The 17,761-nt window shown below is 40.7% G+C and overlaps 1 protein-coding gene across 6 annotated transcripts in view; it reads left to right on the forward strand.

The window, feature by feature from the left end:
* ABLIM1 (actin binding LIM protein 1) overlaps positions 1–17,761 on the forward strand; it is a gene marked incomplete at its 5' end in the record, with an annotated part of 38,902 nt that overhangs the window by 15,824 nt on the left and 5,317 nt on the right. For 2 of the 6 annotated variants that reach the window (XM_027766066.1, XM_027766069.1), the window contains 6 exon segments: positions 4,801–4,905; positions 6,608–6,655; positions 11,924–12,015; positions 13,926–14,031; positions 16,623–16,687; positions 17,278–17,338. In XM_027766066.1, coding sequence (XP_027621867.1) covers positions 4,801–4,905; positions 6,608–6,655; positions 11,924–12,015; positions 13,926–14,031; positions 16,623–16,687; positions 17,278–17,338 — 477 coding nt within the window. 6 annotated transcript variants of the gene reach the window in all.

The raw sequence follows: 17,761 nt of genomic DNA on the forward strand, positions 1-17,761 counted from the left end.
TTGTCAGAGTTCGTCACGAAAGTGAGGGCAAAGTAGTTGAATTCATTAATAAGTACAGTAAAAGTTCTGCAAGGGAATTATCTCCCAAAGATTAAAAAATATATATTTGGCTTCTTAGTCAACCAGGAAAAAAGCAAAAAATTAAGGTCAAGAAATAAATATGTTGGGTTGTCAAAAAAGTCATGATGTATTTTTTTCTATGCGACCCAATAATTAGTAGCTTGTCACCACAGTAGTTAAGATGACCAACAACTTAGAGTGGCCCCATCAGAAGACTTCCTTAAAGGGACAGAATGAAATAACTATGATATATGCAACATCAATGATGTCTGCGTGCTAGTGTATTCTTTTTAAATGGTATCTTATTCCTTGCTAATAATAACAATAATAATAACTTTAAAATATGGGGCTGGCAGGTGGCATGGTGGTTAAAGGCGCTGGACTCCCACATGGCCGATCGTGGTTCCAGTCCCGGCCCTGGCAGCTTGTTCTCTCTCTCTCTCCCTATCTGGTCAAATAAAAATAAAATAAAGTTAAATAAAATAATTCTTGAAAATAAATTTTTAAAACTTTAAAATATGATATTTTATCCAAAGCCTCATATATTACTTTCCCTAAGTAATGAACTAAGCAAAAATCCTCCTAGATCTGCATTGGTTATTTCCTGCCAGGATAGGGCTAAACTTATTTATCATTTAAAGACAGGGCATTTAAGTTAGAAAAGGGAAAGGAGTCCAAATTCAGAACTATAAGATCTAGGGACCAGCAATTGGCGTAATGGCTATGTTGCTGGACTCCCATGTAGTTGACGGTGGTTTGAGTCCCGGACCCAATGGCTTAAACTCATGTCGGGCGCATGTGTGTGCGTGTGTGTGCCCAAGATCCCAAGAGGAGAAAGGAAGAGAAGGGATTGTGGTGTGGCCATCCCCCTTGTGGGGTGATTTCTCGCTTTCTATCTGTCTCTCTGTCTTCCTGATGAGCGCACACACCCTATAGCAAAAACCTCTCCAAAAAAAAAGTAATTTTTTTTTTTTGAAATTTAATACCTTTGGTAGTTCAAGAGCTAAGGATTTGTTACATAGCATCATTATCTATTCTGAGACCTTGTTCTCCAGTGCCTTGTGCAAACATTACACTGTGTAGAATCACTGAAGTGGGTGTGCACCAGTCTTTGCCTGGTGTTTTACAATGTTTATGTGAAGTTTTAAATGATTATAGAGTTAACTCTACTTATAAAGACTTGAACATACTAGTGGAGTTTTGATTTTGCATGACTAGAGAGGTTAATAATTGCTGAAGAGATTCAGCCAAACAAAGAACTACACCCAGTCGATGGCAGTATTCAGCCAGAGTTCACCACTGGGAATGCAGATAGCTTACTCCTTAGTCTTTGAGTCTTTGATCATATCCAAGAAGTGATGGGCTTTTATTGCCACTTGCCAGCACAAAATCTTATTGATAGATTTTAATACTTGGACAAACATCTACTTCTAAAAATCCTAAGCCTTTGTGTCCCGCATATGCAGATGTTTTTGTGTGCATGACATTGGCTAAAAATTATCAAAACATGTTTAACGTTAGGTATTCTAACCAAAACCTGTGAGAACTTTTCCTAAAATATCTGATCTTCTACAAGGACGGTAGAGGCGAGGAAGTAAAGGCAGGGAACAGTGTTATTCAAAGGCAGAAGCTGTCAGCGTTCAGGATACTCAGGAAGAATCTTTGAGGAAAAAAAAAAAGAAACTAAACTAAGGCAGAAAAGATGAGACTCCAGAAATTCTTTTGAGAAAAGCCTATAAAATTATTCTATTTTTCAATTATGGATTACTCTTGCTAATCATTTTCCAATATTTATAGCAGTAAAGTTTTTATTCCCTGAAGTGAAACAATTAAATTGTAGTTATTGAGAACCAATCCTAATGGGAAAAATATTAACGGGGATGCTGTTGTAATTCAATTGCTGTATCCGAGCATCTGGCTTCCTTTAATTAAGAAACCAGAGGAAAACGATGGTTAACTCTGTAATGGAGCTTACTAAATTAAGCCAGTAAGCAGGTGTGGAATTGATTGGCTGCCCTACTTCAGTCATTCATTCAGATATTTATTAAGTACTTACTCCTGGCAAGGCACCAAACTGAACACTACTGATGCATGAGACCAGGTTCTAATTCAGTTATAGGTTTAAAACACTATTTCCTGGGAACCAGCAGTTAGCGTAATGGCTATGTTGCTGGACTCCCATGTAGGCGACCACAGTTCACGTCCCGGACCCGGTGGCTTAAAACTCACGCCGGGCACGTGTGCGTGCGTGCCCAAGATCCCGAGAGGAGAATGGAGGAGAAGGGATTGCGGCGTGACCATCCCCCCTGGAGGGGTGATTTCTCGCTTTCTGTCTCTCTGTCTCTCTCTGTCTGTCTGGTGAGAGCACGTGCCCTATAGCAAAAAATCCTCTCCAAAAAAAAAAACAAAACCACTATTTCCTTATAAACGCAGATCAGTCTTCCTTTTCCTACTTGCCTCTACCTGTTTTCAGTCATGAGCTAGTTATTTCTCGTTAGAAAGGTGATAGGAAATGAGGTCATATTGTTATAAAACAGGTTTTTAATAGATGAGTAGTTTAGATTTACTCTTTTAGAAGTTAAAATCTGACATAAATATTCATAAATATTCAAGCCAGCCTAACATATTGGGAGCTAGATGTGAAACTGACTCTTGAAGAAAAAAGACAAAATTTCAGCACACCAGTAACCAAAAGCCTAGAATCCAAATTTGACCTAGTAACAAATTCAGAACCCATACTGGGAATATCTTATTGCCCACTTGGTATTCTGGTAATCTAAAATGCTACACATTAAGAAATTCAAGTTCTAGTCAACATATTTAAAATCCTTGCTATTGTCTTCTTTCATACTTTGCTGGCTGGATTTAGGACAGTTGGATTTGAAGAAATTGGATAGAGTTCTGTTTTCTTATGATCCATAATTTATTTAAAATTATTAATATTGGCTCAACTGTGCACAGTGACACTCACTTCTAAGCTGCTGTGCTCCACAGGCTGGGACCACATAAGAAGTCTGAGTTTGATTCTGATCCAACCTAAAGGCCTGTCATGATAGCACACACTTTCAGAAAATTCAAGAGGCTGAGACAGGAGTACAATGAGCTCAAAGCAGGCCTGGGCTGGCCTAGTGAGACTCTGTCTAAAACATTAAAGGTGGTTTGTGCCTATAGTCCCAGTTGGAGGGCTGAGATAGGATCACAATACCATGAGACCTTGCTTTATGAATGAATAAATAAGATAAAAGTATGTGCATTCATATATAAATAAATTGGACTTACCAAAATTAAAAGTCTTTGTATTTCAAAGGACATCATAAAAAAAAGTAAAAAGATAACCTATAAATGGGAGAAAATATTTGCAAATCATATAACTGATAAGGGACATGTATCCAGAATATCTAAAGAACTCATATCTTAATGCTAAAAGTAATTAGCAACACTAATTCCTTCACTTTTGACAATTTTTCATTTTCATCTTGTAATGAGATGTTTGCTCAGATAAGGTATAGGAGGACAATTTAGGGCAGTAGCTAATCTCTTTCCAGTTAAGCACATACCTCAGTTTCCCCCTGCAGCTCTCCTGGTCAGAAAGAGTGATGGTGGCTAGACAGTGCTGAAGCCTTTTGCAGCCAACCTCAACTACCCTTTCCAAAGTCATCCCTGTTCTGTCCTCCAAGAATACCATGCTGTCCAGGCACAGTGGCCAGTCCCATTGCTCCTGCATACTACGGTCCTTCCACATCCTCCTTTCTAATGGTGTCCCAGCCCTCTGGAATATGGGCCTTCCTACTCTGTCCACAAACCTAGTGAACTTACTCTTTAATGCCCAGCTCAAGTCTAACATTTTTTTCTCTATAGCTTTCCTGAAGGAAAGATGGCACCTTCAGCTGAGTTTCATAGCATGTTTCTTATGCCTCTGAATAAGCAATTTCATGGTATTACGAATATTTGACTTAAGTCTATCTCTTTAGGTAGACTCTGAACTCCTTGAGGACAGGGACTATATCTCATTCACCTATTTATCCTCAGAGTAGCTCAGTGCTCAGCCATAGTAGGTGTTCAGTAAATGCTGTAGCGATTGAATCTTTCGTCTGGGTGGAGCCTCACCTCTGAAGTAAAAGGTACAGGGAGGTATAAGTGGTGCCAAGGTACCTGGCAGAAAGAGGACTACCTCTTTCTTTGTGTATTTCAAAGCAAGACAGAAGCATATGCTGCAATGAAGGCATTTTGTATTCCTAAGGGGAAGGACTGGGTGACCACACAGGTTCCCAGACTTGGCCTTCTGCTCAGAAAACACATTCTGCTTGCTGGCCTCTGCCATCGTGCCTGGAAATGATTGTATTTGGGGTTGCATAGCCCATCCCTTTTTATGCTTGGGATTTAACCATTTGACAACTGATCTTCAGTCATTAGCAAGGACTTTCCATTCTTCCCAATGTAATTTCCATCTAATACGTTTGCTGCTAGCTCACAGCCTTCCACCGCATGCCATTGGAATGACGCATCTTAACCGCTAGCTGCTTTTAACCTAGTTCCACCTGAACTCAAATCTCTCTTTTGGAAAATTAAACTTGATGTCACCTTTGCCAACCAAGTTGATAAATTGAGTTTGTTTATTTTGTTTCTCCTTTTTGATGTACCTCCTCCTAGTTTGTTGTTTTGAATTTTTATTATGCTTGCTTTGTTTTCTTTATTGCTTTCCCTTCTCTCATTTTGTTTTCTCCATTCTTCTCATTGGAGGCAATGAGCCGTCCAGCGGCCGAAACTCCCCTCTCCCTTACCGGCCAGACAGCCGCCCTCTAACTCCAACTTACGCTCAGGCCCCTAAACATTTCCATGTTCCAGGTAGGAGCTGACACGGTCTGTCTTGGTGTCCTGTCACAGTATAGAATGTAGCCTTGTAACCTCGTCTGTCTCCATGTCTCATGCTCTTTTAGTTGGGATGCACACAGTTGACAAACCCTAAATTGCAGGATCTGACCTTGCAATAGCTTTATGTATGAAATACCAGGATAATTATATTAAAGGTTTACATTTTGTCAAATTCTTTGGAAGATGGTGGGAGACAGGGTAGAAGAGAAGAGTTGAATCATACAGTTTTTGATTAAAATTTTTTATTTTACCTTTAAAGAAGTGTTTTCTGTGATTATTACTCTGTGGTTTGTTGTCTTAGATTTTTATAATGGCAGTCTAGTTATTTTTTAAATCCTAAAGATTAAACCACAGTGTCCCCTGAGCATATTTTTCTGTTTGTCTCCAATGCGGAGATTCTTTTCATGAACGTTTCTTTTCAGGAAGGTTTAAAATTGGGTCAACTGGGTGGTCTTTCTGCAGGGCATAACTAACTAGCCACCTCTACAACCCACAAAGACATCTTGCAATTTAGGCCTGGTGCTTCAAGCTTTGCTCTAGTGGTCACAAGCACTTGCTGTCACAGTACAAATTGTGATTTACCTTCAGGAACTAGAAAAATCAGAACCCACCAATATCTTAATGTTGAGAGTCAGCTCAGTTTGTAAGGGCAGGATGAACATCACTGGTCACATTATTTTTCCATCGGAAGTATACTATTTGGCTTCTTTTACATACTGAAAGTAGTTTAATAAATTAGCCCATTATGTTGATGTAAGGATTCATATTTGGAATCTTTAATTATTTAAAACAATTTTTTTTGCATTCTAAACTTACCTAAGCAGACAGGAAAGTTACTGATCTTCATACCACTAAGCCAGGACTGCCCTTTTTTAAGAGTTTTATTGAATCCTCAAATCAATGTTCTACATTTGTGATTTTTCATGTGAAGAATACCCCACCAAGATACAGTACTCAAGATTCTGGGAAAACAGAAATCTTTTGCTATTTCCTAGGTATTTACAGTTAAAGTAAAATAGTAGCATAATTAAATGAAGTCCTGTGTAAATGTGTGAATAGTATTTAGCATCTCTCTTTTTTTTTTTTCCTTTCTTTCTCTCTCTCTCTCTCTTTCTTTTAATTTGGCCTATACAAATTAGGATTTTGTTGAACATCCTGTCAGCACATCGGGTTAGCCTTGAGTATAAAACGTGTTTCTATGTTTTGGAAAAAAAAAAAAAAACTTAGTTTTTCTACATTGCTTTCCACTGTTCCACTCATTAGTTGAAAAGTAAATTGAGCCTCTGGTATCTACTGGAAGCTCAATTTCTAGACAGTAGCAAGTTGGGGGTCCTCCCTAAACTGGTTATGTCTTCCTCACCGTAAGAGTGCGTCCACTGCTTGCATTTCTTCCTGTCTTAACCCCACTTTCAGTGAAGTGTGCATTTGAAATAAATGGCTCATGAATTAATTACATCTCAGTATATCTTAAGATGTATTACAAAGGCTTCCATACCACTTGTCTATAGTAATTCACTCATGTCTGGAATCTTTTCTTCCAACAAACTCAATCTTTGTAATACAAAAGTGATTTTCATTCAAGAGTGTTCACTTGGGTTTCCCTCTTGATTGATCTGTTTTTCCCATCACTGAACTGGTTCCCATAATCACACACCTTTGCTTTTCATTTCCACAGATCAAGGAATCAACATTTACCGAAAACCACCCATCTACAAACAGCATGGTAAACCCGCTTTCCTCCGCTTAGCTTGTAAATGGCAGAGTCTACTGAACTTCTCTTTGCTGTCTTCTGAAAGGCTACTCTGCTGCTGCTTTTAAAAATCAAACTGGGGCATCCAGCGTATCATACCTTTACAGGCCCCTAAAATGGAATTATTGTAAATTTGATTATTCTGGATGGAAAACACTTAGCTTGATTAGGAAGCTTCTAACTCGTTTCTAACCCATCAAACCATGTACCATCCCACTCACAGACTAGGGGATGTACAGGTCACACAATAAACATCTTAATGAGGCCTTTTTTTTTGGCCATCAAATAATTTAACCAATCTCTAAAATAATTTTGATGAGTTTGCAATTAGTTTAACTAGTTAAAACTAGTGAAAATCAACCACCTAGAAAAATTCATTTGACTCAGCCAACATTGATTTGACTACCCAGCTCCCCAGTTTCCTAAGAGGTGTGTAGTTTGCTGCATTTTAGAGTGGACAGGACACAAGTTGAAATAGAAGTTGTGACCCTTGTCCCACTGTCTATTTAAAAGATTCTGTGGCATCATAGATGTAATATCTCAGGCTTTTCATCTGTAAAAACCAGTCAGATACGTTTGTCTCTGAAATTCCTGCAAGCTAAGAATCACTAAAGTGGATTTAAAATTGTGTTTTCATTTTCTGGGAATATAGATTTTTTTGACCCAGGAAATCATATTACTTTATGTAAATCACACAGCCCCTCCCCCGCCCTATGTTCAGGTCCATGTAGATTCATCTGCCAAGAGGCTTTGTGGATAAATAGAAAGCTAAAAGAAACTGATCTTCATCTGATTTCAGAGAATTATATACAAATTGTACTTGGAAATTTGAAGGCTGCATTTAGAATGTAGTTGACATGAGTGAGTCCTACAGAATTAGAATGCTATGACAAAAGCAAATGAAGATGAAAAATGCACAAGGAAAAAAAAGAAAACGTTAGGCCAAGAGAAAATATGTATTGTAATGGTTCTAGTTCTATGATTTTTTTCCTCATCTTTTTTTTTAAGGCTTTACACATTCACTTGCTTTTAATTTTGTTAACGTTGCTTTTGTTTCTGTTTTTGTTTTTTATGGTTTAATGTTTTCCCACACACTCATTAACATGTGAATGTTTAACTACTGACTTCACCAATTCTAATGCGTAAGTACTCTTTGAAGTCTTGCTTTTTTTTCTTTTTTAACAGAAGAATACGATTCTCAGAGTTTGATTTAGTAACTTAAGAAACTATTTTAAATGTGAAGATTTCTAGGCCCTGATTCTCTAAACAAAACTAATCAACTAACTAAGATGTAAGGAGATCGGATAATGTTAGTTTATTTATTTGAAAGGAATTAGTTGGCTTCTTTTTCTGTGTACTTTGCCGAGGTCTCTACTTTTAGTCTGTTGTAATGAAGAGTAGCACAACCAGAGCAGCACTGGCCAGTGGACATGCGGCAAAACAGCTGTTCCAAGCCAGAGAAATGGATGCTCCGAACTGGAGTCTGTGCCCTGACATAGCTGGACAATGCTAGATTTAAATGCAGCCATACTTTTTTAGTAACGTGGAAGTCTCCATTTTTTACAAACTACCACATTTTGTCCATCTTTAAGAAGGGGGACTTAGTAGATAGTGTTTTCCAAGCTGAGCTTTTTCTCTTATGAGGTGAGAGTCAGAGAAACACTGTTCCATGCCTGGCTAAGACTTCATCCTTATTACTGGGTGACCTTGGTCCAGGCATGTAAGTAAATTAAGACTCAGAAGATTACTGGAGGAATAGGAGAATAGGAGTTGAAGATTCAGAGGGTGATTCCCAGATTTTAAAATGTGTGAGCCCAGTAGAAGAAAATAAAAAAGCTTTTACTAAAGCATTACAACTATATTTTGAAATGTTTAGCAAAATTTCAGGCTAATTTGCAAAATTAGTCCAAATCAGGATTGACCATTTATCCTGATTTGTTTGATACTATCTCTGTGATTAGATCCAGGGCTCTAAGCCAGTGACTCCTCCTCTAATCGGAGCCATGAAGAACTTTGTGAGCTAATGTTACTGCTAGTTTGACTTTTGTTGTTTTAAAGCTGGGTGACTCATTTATATATACAGATCCTTGAACAGAACAATGAGTGCATATAGCAAAACACAAGTCCTAATGCTAAATTCCTGCAAGCTACACGTGGATCTTCCCATGCCCATGTTTTTAGGACTCAAGGACATATTAATATGTAGAGTGTATAAGGATTCAAATGAACTAAACCAATCTGTTTGTGGCTTTTTGCCTAAAGATACGAAGCCAGCCAACCCTCTAATGGTCAACAACTTCAGTGAAACAACAGCCTCTTAACTTAGCTCTTTAATTTCAAATTACTAATTCAAATTTCTAATTATTTCCTGAGAGGATTATCCCATGGATTTTTCTATGGTGATGGAAATGTTCTATAGCTGCACTGTCCAATATAGTGGTCCCTAGTCACATGTGACCATTGGGCACTTGAAATACAGCTAGTGCAACCAGGGATCTGAACTTTAATTTTATGAATGTTTTGCTTTATTTCATTTTATTTCTTTACATTTAAATAGCCACATGGAGCTAGTATTAGCACAACTCTAGAACAAGGTTTTGCAGATGGAGCGCAGATGTAGGATGAAGATTGGCTTCTGACATAAAGTAAGAATGAGCTGGGCAGTCACTAGGCGCTGCTGAGTGAGTGAGAAATCAGTATGGTGATAATGAAACTGTCTGATATTGGAACTTTTGCCAAAGAACAAGGAAACGACATAAGTGGGGTTGTAGCACCCTCGGCGTACAGACCAATAGCTAAGCAACCCCTGATTCCCATCTAGATGCAGCTGCCTTGGCAGCCCAGAGCAAGTCTTCAGAAGATATCATCAAGTTTTCCAAGTTCCCAGCAGCCCAGGCTCCAGACCCCAGCGAGATACCAAAGATTGAAACGGACCACTGGCCTGGTCCCCCCTCACTTGCCGCCGTAGGTATGCAAATAAGTCCAGTGTTAAAAAGTGCTAGGCAATCTCAAGACAAAATGTTTGAAAACACTCAAGAAAATGTATCCAATGATAAAGATTTTTAAGAAAAGTATGACCGAGAGGTAGGACATTGAAAAAAACCTAATTTGGTATTAATGTGTGTACAAAGTGTTTAAAAGTTATAAAAACTCATCTTCCAGAGACTTGCTCTAACCAAACCACTGAGATCCAGAACTGGTCTAAAACAGATGGTTTGCATGGACTTTCTAAATTGTTACTGTAAAACCAGTAACTTTTTTGTGGTCTAAAATGGATGGTTTGCATGGACTTTGTAAATTGTTACTGTAAAACCAGTAACTTTTTTTTTTTTTTAAGCACAGTTGACTCAAAGCATCATGGTGAGAACATTGTGCTACATGAGAGTCTAGTAGATAAATTTAGCAAGTGTCCATAGACACATGGCTTCTTCCAGTTAAAATTGTTTTAGACTGTTTCTGGGTTATAGCTACAATTCTCTTAACAATTCTAGTCTTAATATGGAGCACTTTCACTTTTCCTCTCGGAGCCATGTTCTCCATTACTAAGAACCGCTGTCATGGAGTAACGGATATTCTGAAACATTGCTTGTGTGAAGTTATGTGATTTTACATCTGTCATTTCCATGAATCCTGTGCTAAAATGTCACATCTGAGCTGTTTCATTCTTTGCTTTGTGCTATGGATTGTGTCTCTGTCTTTACTGTTTTGTTAGGAGTGAAGTCACTCAGCCTAAAAAGAGATATTTAGCAAACCTGAAGCTGATACTGAAAATTTAGCAAGTCAGCCTTATGAAGATGTGTCTACCTTATATTTCATTTGACAACCTGAAAGGCCTTCAATTTTCCAAAATGTCCTAATCCCTATCAACGTGCTATTTTTCATCAACCTATCTCTGGAATAAATTTTACAGGCAATATAAATGGATTTTAAAGCAATTGGTATTTATAGGAATCACTGAAGGAAAATCTACTTCACCCATTTACTACTCACACGTATTTTGTATTTTATGTTGACAAGATTTATCAAATTCCTGCAAACTTGCGTCTATTAATTTTTTATTCATGTAACTTAAAGAGAGAAAATTGACACTGACATTTATAATCTTAAGAACTAAGACTCACTCACCAGCTTTTGTCTGCTAATCTAAGCCCCTCAAGAAGTTCTTGGGGCCCTTGAGGGTCTTAGTTCAGTTATGTCACTTAGCTGGGACATGACGGAGGCTAAACATTTGGAGAGAGGGAAAATAAAATTTTTATTGTTGAAACTATCATCACTAAAGAATTTAAAGTTTCTTTGGGTTCCAAAATGAGGAAAACATCTGTTCTGTTCATCAAAATAATAAAAACTAAGAATATTCATTAAAGTTTATTTTGATTAGATTAGCAGACTTTCCCCATTTCCCCCAAAATCCAGATTAATCAAAGCAATTTAGGAAATACAATTATCTTAATCTTCCAATCATTCATACAGATACCTCCTTTCCATGACCTTCCTCCCCTTTTCCAGGAAGCTTAAACATTACACATGATTTGCTATTGTTCCAAAGTAAGTACCTTCTTAGTTGTGTTAGCACTGTTTTTATTTATCGATTGGTTTATTACTCTTCTGAGACCATTTTTCTAAGGATGAGATACAGGAAACATTAAGGCCCATCCCTTGAAAGAAATATAACGAGCATCCTTTTGAATGCTCGTTATATTTGAACAGTAATAATATTATGAAAGGCTAAATATTCAGAAAAAGAGAAAACTAATATTTAAATACCTGTAAGATTTGAAAAAACAAGGTTCTAAGCTTACCTATTTGTCGGTATGGATTAATGTATAAATTTGGGTTTCTGTCTAGTTGCAAACTGAACGTAGGGACATCATTATAATAACTAGAGATGCCCTTCCCGGTCACTACAGGGAACTCTGGGCCCGTGGTTAGTAGGGTGACTGGGACTTAATTCCAACAGCAAGCCCGGTTTCAATTGAGCAGTCTCTTGGGAGGCAAAAATTCACACTTTCCTTTCATCACACATATAACCAGTTTGTCCAAGGGGCCCCGTCTTCCTTGAGAAACCAGCCAGTAGTGCTGGACTGGTGGCAGGCGTCCTTTTTCCCTTGCGTGGTTCATTTAAAAATGTTCAAGACTGCAACTGACCTTGCCAGCCTAACAAATCGAACACAGATGGACTAGTCCGCTAAGATTCTCTTGTCGTGGGGCTGATGTGAGAAGTTGTCTTTGCTGTGGAATTAGGAACTGACACAAGACGCAGATCTAGTGGCAGAGAGGAAGATGATGAGGAACTTCTGAGACGCCGGCAGCTTCAAGAAGAGCAATTAATGAAGGTTTGTCCTTAAAGTACCTTGCTGCTGTCTTCCATTCTAGTTCCGTAAGATCTGTACTGTTTGAATGACTACAGTGTGTGAGTCACCAAGATGAGCAAGTGGCGGTCCCAGCCTTGAAGGGGCTGGTAGGCTGGTAGGGGAGATGAAGACAGGCATCTAGCACCTCCAATGTGGCAGAATACACGGTGGGTTCTGGAGGAGATGGCGTTGAGGTTAGAGGTCAGAGAGGGATGTGGACTGGTCGGGCTTTCTCGAGGAGAGCCAGAACGTGTGGGGGGTGTGCAGGTATGCACATTAAAAGGATTGCAGAAGGGCCGGGGAGAGCAAGGTGGTATGTACCCAGGTGCTCCCTCATGCAGGCTCTGCTGAAGGAATTCCCCTGGGATTGAGCCTTTCTCCAGCTCATGGGACTCATAGGATCTTGTATCTCAGCCAGGAAGAAAGGGTTAAAGGGACTGCCCCCATGAGGACTTCCTCATACCCTCCCTCCTCTAGCAAGGGCCCACAGCATCCCAGAAGGACAGCCAATTATAAATTTCCCCACCAATAAGGAGCTGTTGAATCTCCTGAAATGATGTTTTCCAAAGATATGGGAAACACACCTGACATTAGTTATATGGGGGAAAGGTTACCAAGTTTGCATTTATAGTATGACCCTGACTTTGTGTAATATGTGAATAGAAAAGCATTGGATAGGGGATCAGCAGGTGGTATGGAGGTTAAGGCGCTGGACACTCCCACATGGCTGACCATGGTTCAAGTCCCAGACCTGGCAGCTTGCTTTCTCTCTCTGTCTCTTTCTGTGTCTCTCTCTGGTCAAATTAAAAAATAAATGGAATGAATAAATAAAAATTAAATAAAAATAATTATTAAAAAAAAAGAAAAGCACTGGTTAGATAGAAATCTCCATATAAATGGTAGTATCTCTGAGTGGGAGATTGTGGGTTACTCTTCTTTCCTTGTAGATTTTCCAAAATCTGTACAAGTATGTATTACATTTTTTCCCTTGTGTTTAAGCAAATCATTGCAATTTCTTTTCAAAGGGTACCATCCCTGATCTCCCCGTCCCACATCAAGAAGTCCACACATACTCACACATGCCTCCTGAGGGCATTTGCTGGCACTTTGGGGGAGGACAGAGGATGGAGAACATTCTTCTGACACACAGCCTGGCTTAGGGACATGGAGCTTCAACACTGAGGCCAAGAGCAACTTAGGGCCCAAAGCCTTGTCTACATCTTGAGGAATCACCAGGGGACACTCCCACATGGCTGACCATGGTTCAAGTCCCAGACCTGGCAGCTTGCTTTCTCTCTCTGTCTCTTTCTGTGTCTCTCTCTGGTCAAATTAAAAAATAAATGGAATGAATAAATAAAAATTAAATAAAAATAATTATTAAAAAAAAAGAAAAGCACTGGTTAGATAGAAATCTCCATATAAATGGTAGTATCTCTGAGTGGGAGATTGTGGGTTACTCTTCTTTCCTTGTAGATTTTCCAAAATCTGTACAAGTATGTATTACATTTTTTCCCTTGTGTTTAAGCAAATCATTGCAATTTCTTTTCAAAGGGTACCATCCCTGATCTCCCCGTCCCACATCAAGAAGTCCACACATACTCACACATGCCTCCTGAGGGCATTTGCTGGCACTTTGGGGGAGGACAGAGGATGGAGAACATTCTTCTGACACACAGCCTGGCTTAGGGACATGGAGCTTCAACACTGAGGCCAAGAGCAACTTAGGGCCCAAAGCCTTGTCTACATCTTGAGGAATCACCAGGCGCTGGGACCACATGCACCCAGGCCCTCCAGAGTCAGGAACTTCTTGCAGGATCTTCTCAAAGATACTACAGCTCCATGAAAGTGACTGCAGGTTTTGCTTTCCTTTTTCTTTTTTTTTCTGCAAATAGCTTAACTCAGGCTTGGGGCAGTTGATATTGAAAGAAGAGATGGAGAAGGAGAGCCGGGAAAGGTCATCCCTGTCAGCCAGTCGCTACGATTCTCCCATCATCTCAGGTGAGCAGCAGACACCCGCCTTCCCTGGCCAAGAGCCAGCTACTTGCTCCTGCCTGCAAGGGGCCTACTTGACTGGGCAGAGGAGGCCAGACTGCTTGTGGGGGAAGCTCTGAGTGTTCTGCAGGGAGGGGGGTATGGGATACCGACTTCCTGTCCACTTAGCTGGAAGCATGTCATGGTCCTTCCTTAAATGTTTCTCCTGGAGGAGTCCTTAGAGGACCTCAAGTTGGAGGGTGGGTTTGTTTCCCAGTCCAACCTACAAGGCTAGGTGCAGTGTCTGTAATCCTAGAGACTCAGTGAGGCTGAGGCAGGAGGATCACAAGTTCCAGGATGGCTTGGGCAATAGAGCAAGACCCTGTCTGAAAAGCCAGGTATAGTGGCATACCTCTGTGGTCTCAGCTACTCAAGAGACAAGGTAGGAGGGTTGTAAGAGATAGACAGAAGCCTATCTTCTCCATTGTTTTTTTCTTTTTTTAGATTTTTGCTATAGGGCGCCTGCACTCGCCAGAGAGACAGACAGAGATAGACAGACAGACAAAGTGAGAAATCACCCCCACCCCATGCACGGAGAGATGGCCATGTCTCAGTCCCTTCTCCATTCTCCTCTTGGGGTTTTGGGCATGCATGTGCACACGTCCAGTGTGAGTTTTAAGCTGCCGGGTCTGGGACTCAAACTGTGATTGACTATGTGGGAGTCCAGCGACACAACCATTATGCCATCCGCTGGTCCTGAGCCTGTCTTTTTTAATAAAATGTATTGCATGTTTACTACATACAGGCACTTTTGCCATTTCATTTCATCTGCACAACACAGCTATGAGGTCGACGTTACGGTCAGCAGTAACATCCCCATTCGTAGAGCAGGAGACACGTGTAGGAAGTTTACATAACTTACCTACTGTCAAATTCCTAATAGATTACAAAACTAGGATTTAGGAATCCCAAGATTATAACCTCAGAGCCCACACTCTTAGACCCCCCTGTCTCTCTCATATATCTCATTGGCATTGATCTTCAATCGGGTGGTTTACAGATCTTTCGAGTTCCTTGCAATTCCGAGATTCTGGCTGTAGGGATATATAATACTATATTGGTCAAGAAATAAGGACATCATAAAGATTAATTCCCATGTCCAAAGATGCTGAGGTGTTAGGTTGCAGAACAGGCATTTGGCCATGGGCCAGCAGGGGGTGTGGTGGTTAAGGCTGTTGGATCCTACATGTCTAACTCCATGGTTTGAGCCTTGGGCCCGTCAGCTTGAGAAACATATGGGGCCAGCAGGTGGCATCGTGGTTAAAGCACTGGACTCCCATGTAGTTAACCACGGTCCAAGTCCTGGCCCTGGCAGCTTGAAACTCATGTTGGGCACATGTGTGGGTGTGCCCAAAATCCAGAGAGGGGAGTGGAGGAGAAGAGATATTGGTGTGGCTTTCTCACTTTCTATCACTCTGGTGAGTGCACACATCCTATGGCAAAAATTTCACACACACACACACACACACAGAAAAAGAACACACTGGGCTTGTATGTGTGTGCGCCCAAAATCAGGGGAGGAGAATGGAGAAGGGATTGCAGCGTAGCCATCCCCGTCTGGGGTAATTTCTCACTTTTCCTCTTTCTCTGTCTGTCTCTGCCTCTCTCCAGAAAGTACACGCTCCCTGTGGTAAAAATCTAAAAAAAAAAAAAAAAAAGAATTTAAACCTAGATAGACTCCGTCCAGAGCCCAGCAATCTGTGAGGCCTCTATGTGTGGACAGATGATACCTAATACCAGGGCCCCCAGGAGTACAACCATGGTTGACCAGTAGCTGTTGATAACTTTAATGGCTGACTTCTAGCCAGTTACTACTGCCTCATCAGCTGGAGCATAGGCTTACATGCTCAGAGAGCCCAGATATCCCAGTCCAAATCCATGCTCAGCTGTTTATAAGCTGAGTGCTCTCTGGCAGGGTACTTCCCGTATCCCCTCTTTCTTCTGTGGAAATGATAGTAGTGATATTGGGGTTGTGTTGAGGATTCAGAAGGTAGAGCATGCCAAGCGTGGAAGGACATGCTGGGATTCCAGTAAGTACAGCTGCCTTCAGCCTAGCTGAACTGTCCATGTTTCTCTCTTTGCACTTAAGTAAAATCATCAGTGTTCAGGACCAGCAGATGGAGTAATGGTTACGTCCCTGAATTCCCACATGGTCAACTGTGGTTCGAGTCCCAGACCTGATGACTTAAAACTCACGCTGGGTGCATGTGTGTGCATACATGCCCAAGATCCCGAGGGGAGAATGGAAGAGAAGGGATTGTGGCACAGCCACGTTGCTTGGAGGGGGTGATTTTTTGCTTTCTGTCTGTCTCTCCATGAGCACACATGGCCTATAGCAAAAATCTCTCTCTTTAAAAAAAAAAGAAAGAAAAGAAAAGAAGTTTCCACTCACCCCCTGTATCACCCAAATGTGGAGGCATTTTTGTGAACAGTTGAGTCTGATATGATTTGAATTCTTTTTTCTAAATCTTCTACAAGGTAGAAGATACTGGCAGTTTCATTAAAGAAGTGGACTTGCGGTTCCATAACGATTGCTTCTTTACCTTTTTCTCATTCAGCTTCACATGCTCCGTCATCTAAAACTTCATCTCTCCCTGGTTACGGGAAAAATGGGCTTCACCGGGTAAGAAATCTCTTCAGTCCATTGTATTTGTGAGTACCTCTGACCCTCGGTCTGGTCTGCGTGTTAAAATGTAAGGAACCGTGTGATCCCCATTACCTGGTAAATCGTTTAGAGTTACAGGCAAAACACAATGTTTCTTCCATTGAGGGAGGGAGAAATCCACTTTATATCAAAGAATGGCCTGTGTAAGTTTAAGGGGAGACTAAGTAATTGTGGCAGATATTGTCACAATGAAGCAAAAAGTAATTACTTGAGCTCTTACCTCTCCTGTGAAGTGTTGTAAGAGTGTCTGGTGCATCACCCTTGGCAGAAAGCATGGAACGAATGTAACTGCGTAACCAGAAGGGAAATGTACGTCTATTTGTAAGAGATGCGTTCTTGCTAACAGCCTGCTGGTTCGTGGCATTGGGTGTACTACAGAGGACAAAGAGAATGTCATAGTAGTAGAAAATAAATAGAAAAATAATGAACGTTCAGAAATTTAGCTTGAGAAGAATTCTTAGGATATCGTCAATCCATTCTTCCTTTTCATCTGACTCCAAAATAGTCACTCGGGAGACTTTACATTGATGTTATTTTCCTTGTTTTAGCCTGTTTCTACGGACTTCGCCCAGTATAACAGCTACGGGGATGTCAGCGGAGGAGTGCGAGGTGAGACTCCCATTGCCGGGCTGCCTGTGGCTGCAGTTCCCTCACGGCCGCAGTTCACGAGAGACCGTGTGATCACAAGTATATGGGCTGTGTTCATGCGGTATTGTGTGTTTGTAGAGTCCCAGTTCTCTTCTCTGAGCTAGCGGAGCAATTATTAAAAATCTCACGAGATCTCTAATGAAATAAAACCACGAGAAGTGAGTGTGTAAGAATCCATCTAGTGCTCTTACTCTGAGCACACTCTTAGCCCTGAGCACAGTGCCGAGTGCTGAGCAGAGCACTGGCCACTCTCCCTCCTAGATAGGGGCGCAGCCAAGAGTGAGACATGGCCCCTGTCCTCCAAAGGCATCCGGAGACAGTGGCACTGGGGTGAAGTGTGATGCTCTGCAAGGCCGACCCACAGAGGAAGGTTCTAAGTCTCCC

This window comes from Tupaia chinensis, unplaced genomic scaffold (genome assembly GCF_000334495.1).
Source record: "Tupaia chinensis unplaced genomic scaffold, TupChi_1.0 Scaffold140534_1, whole genome shotgun sequence".
In the NCBI taxonomy this organism is placed as follows: Eukaryota; Metazoa; Chordata; class Mammalia; order Scandentia; family Tupaiidae; genus Tupaia; species Tupaia belangeri.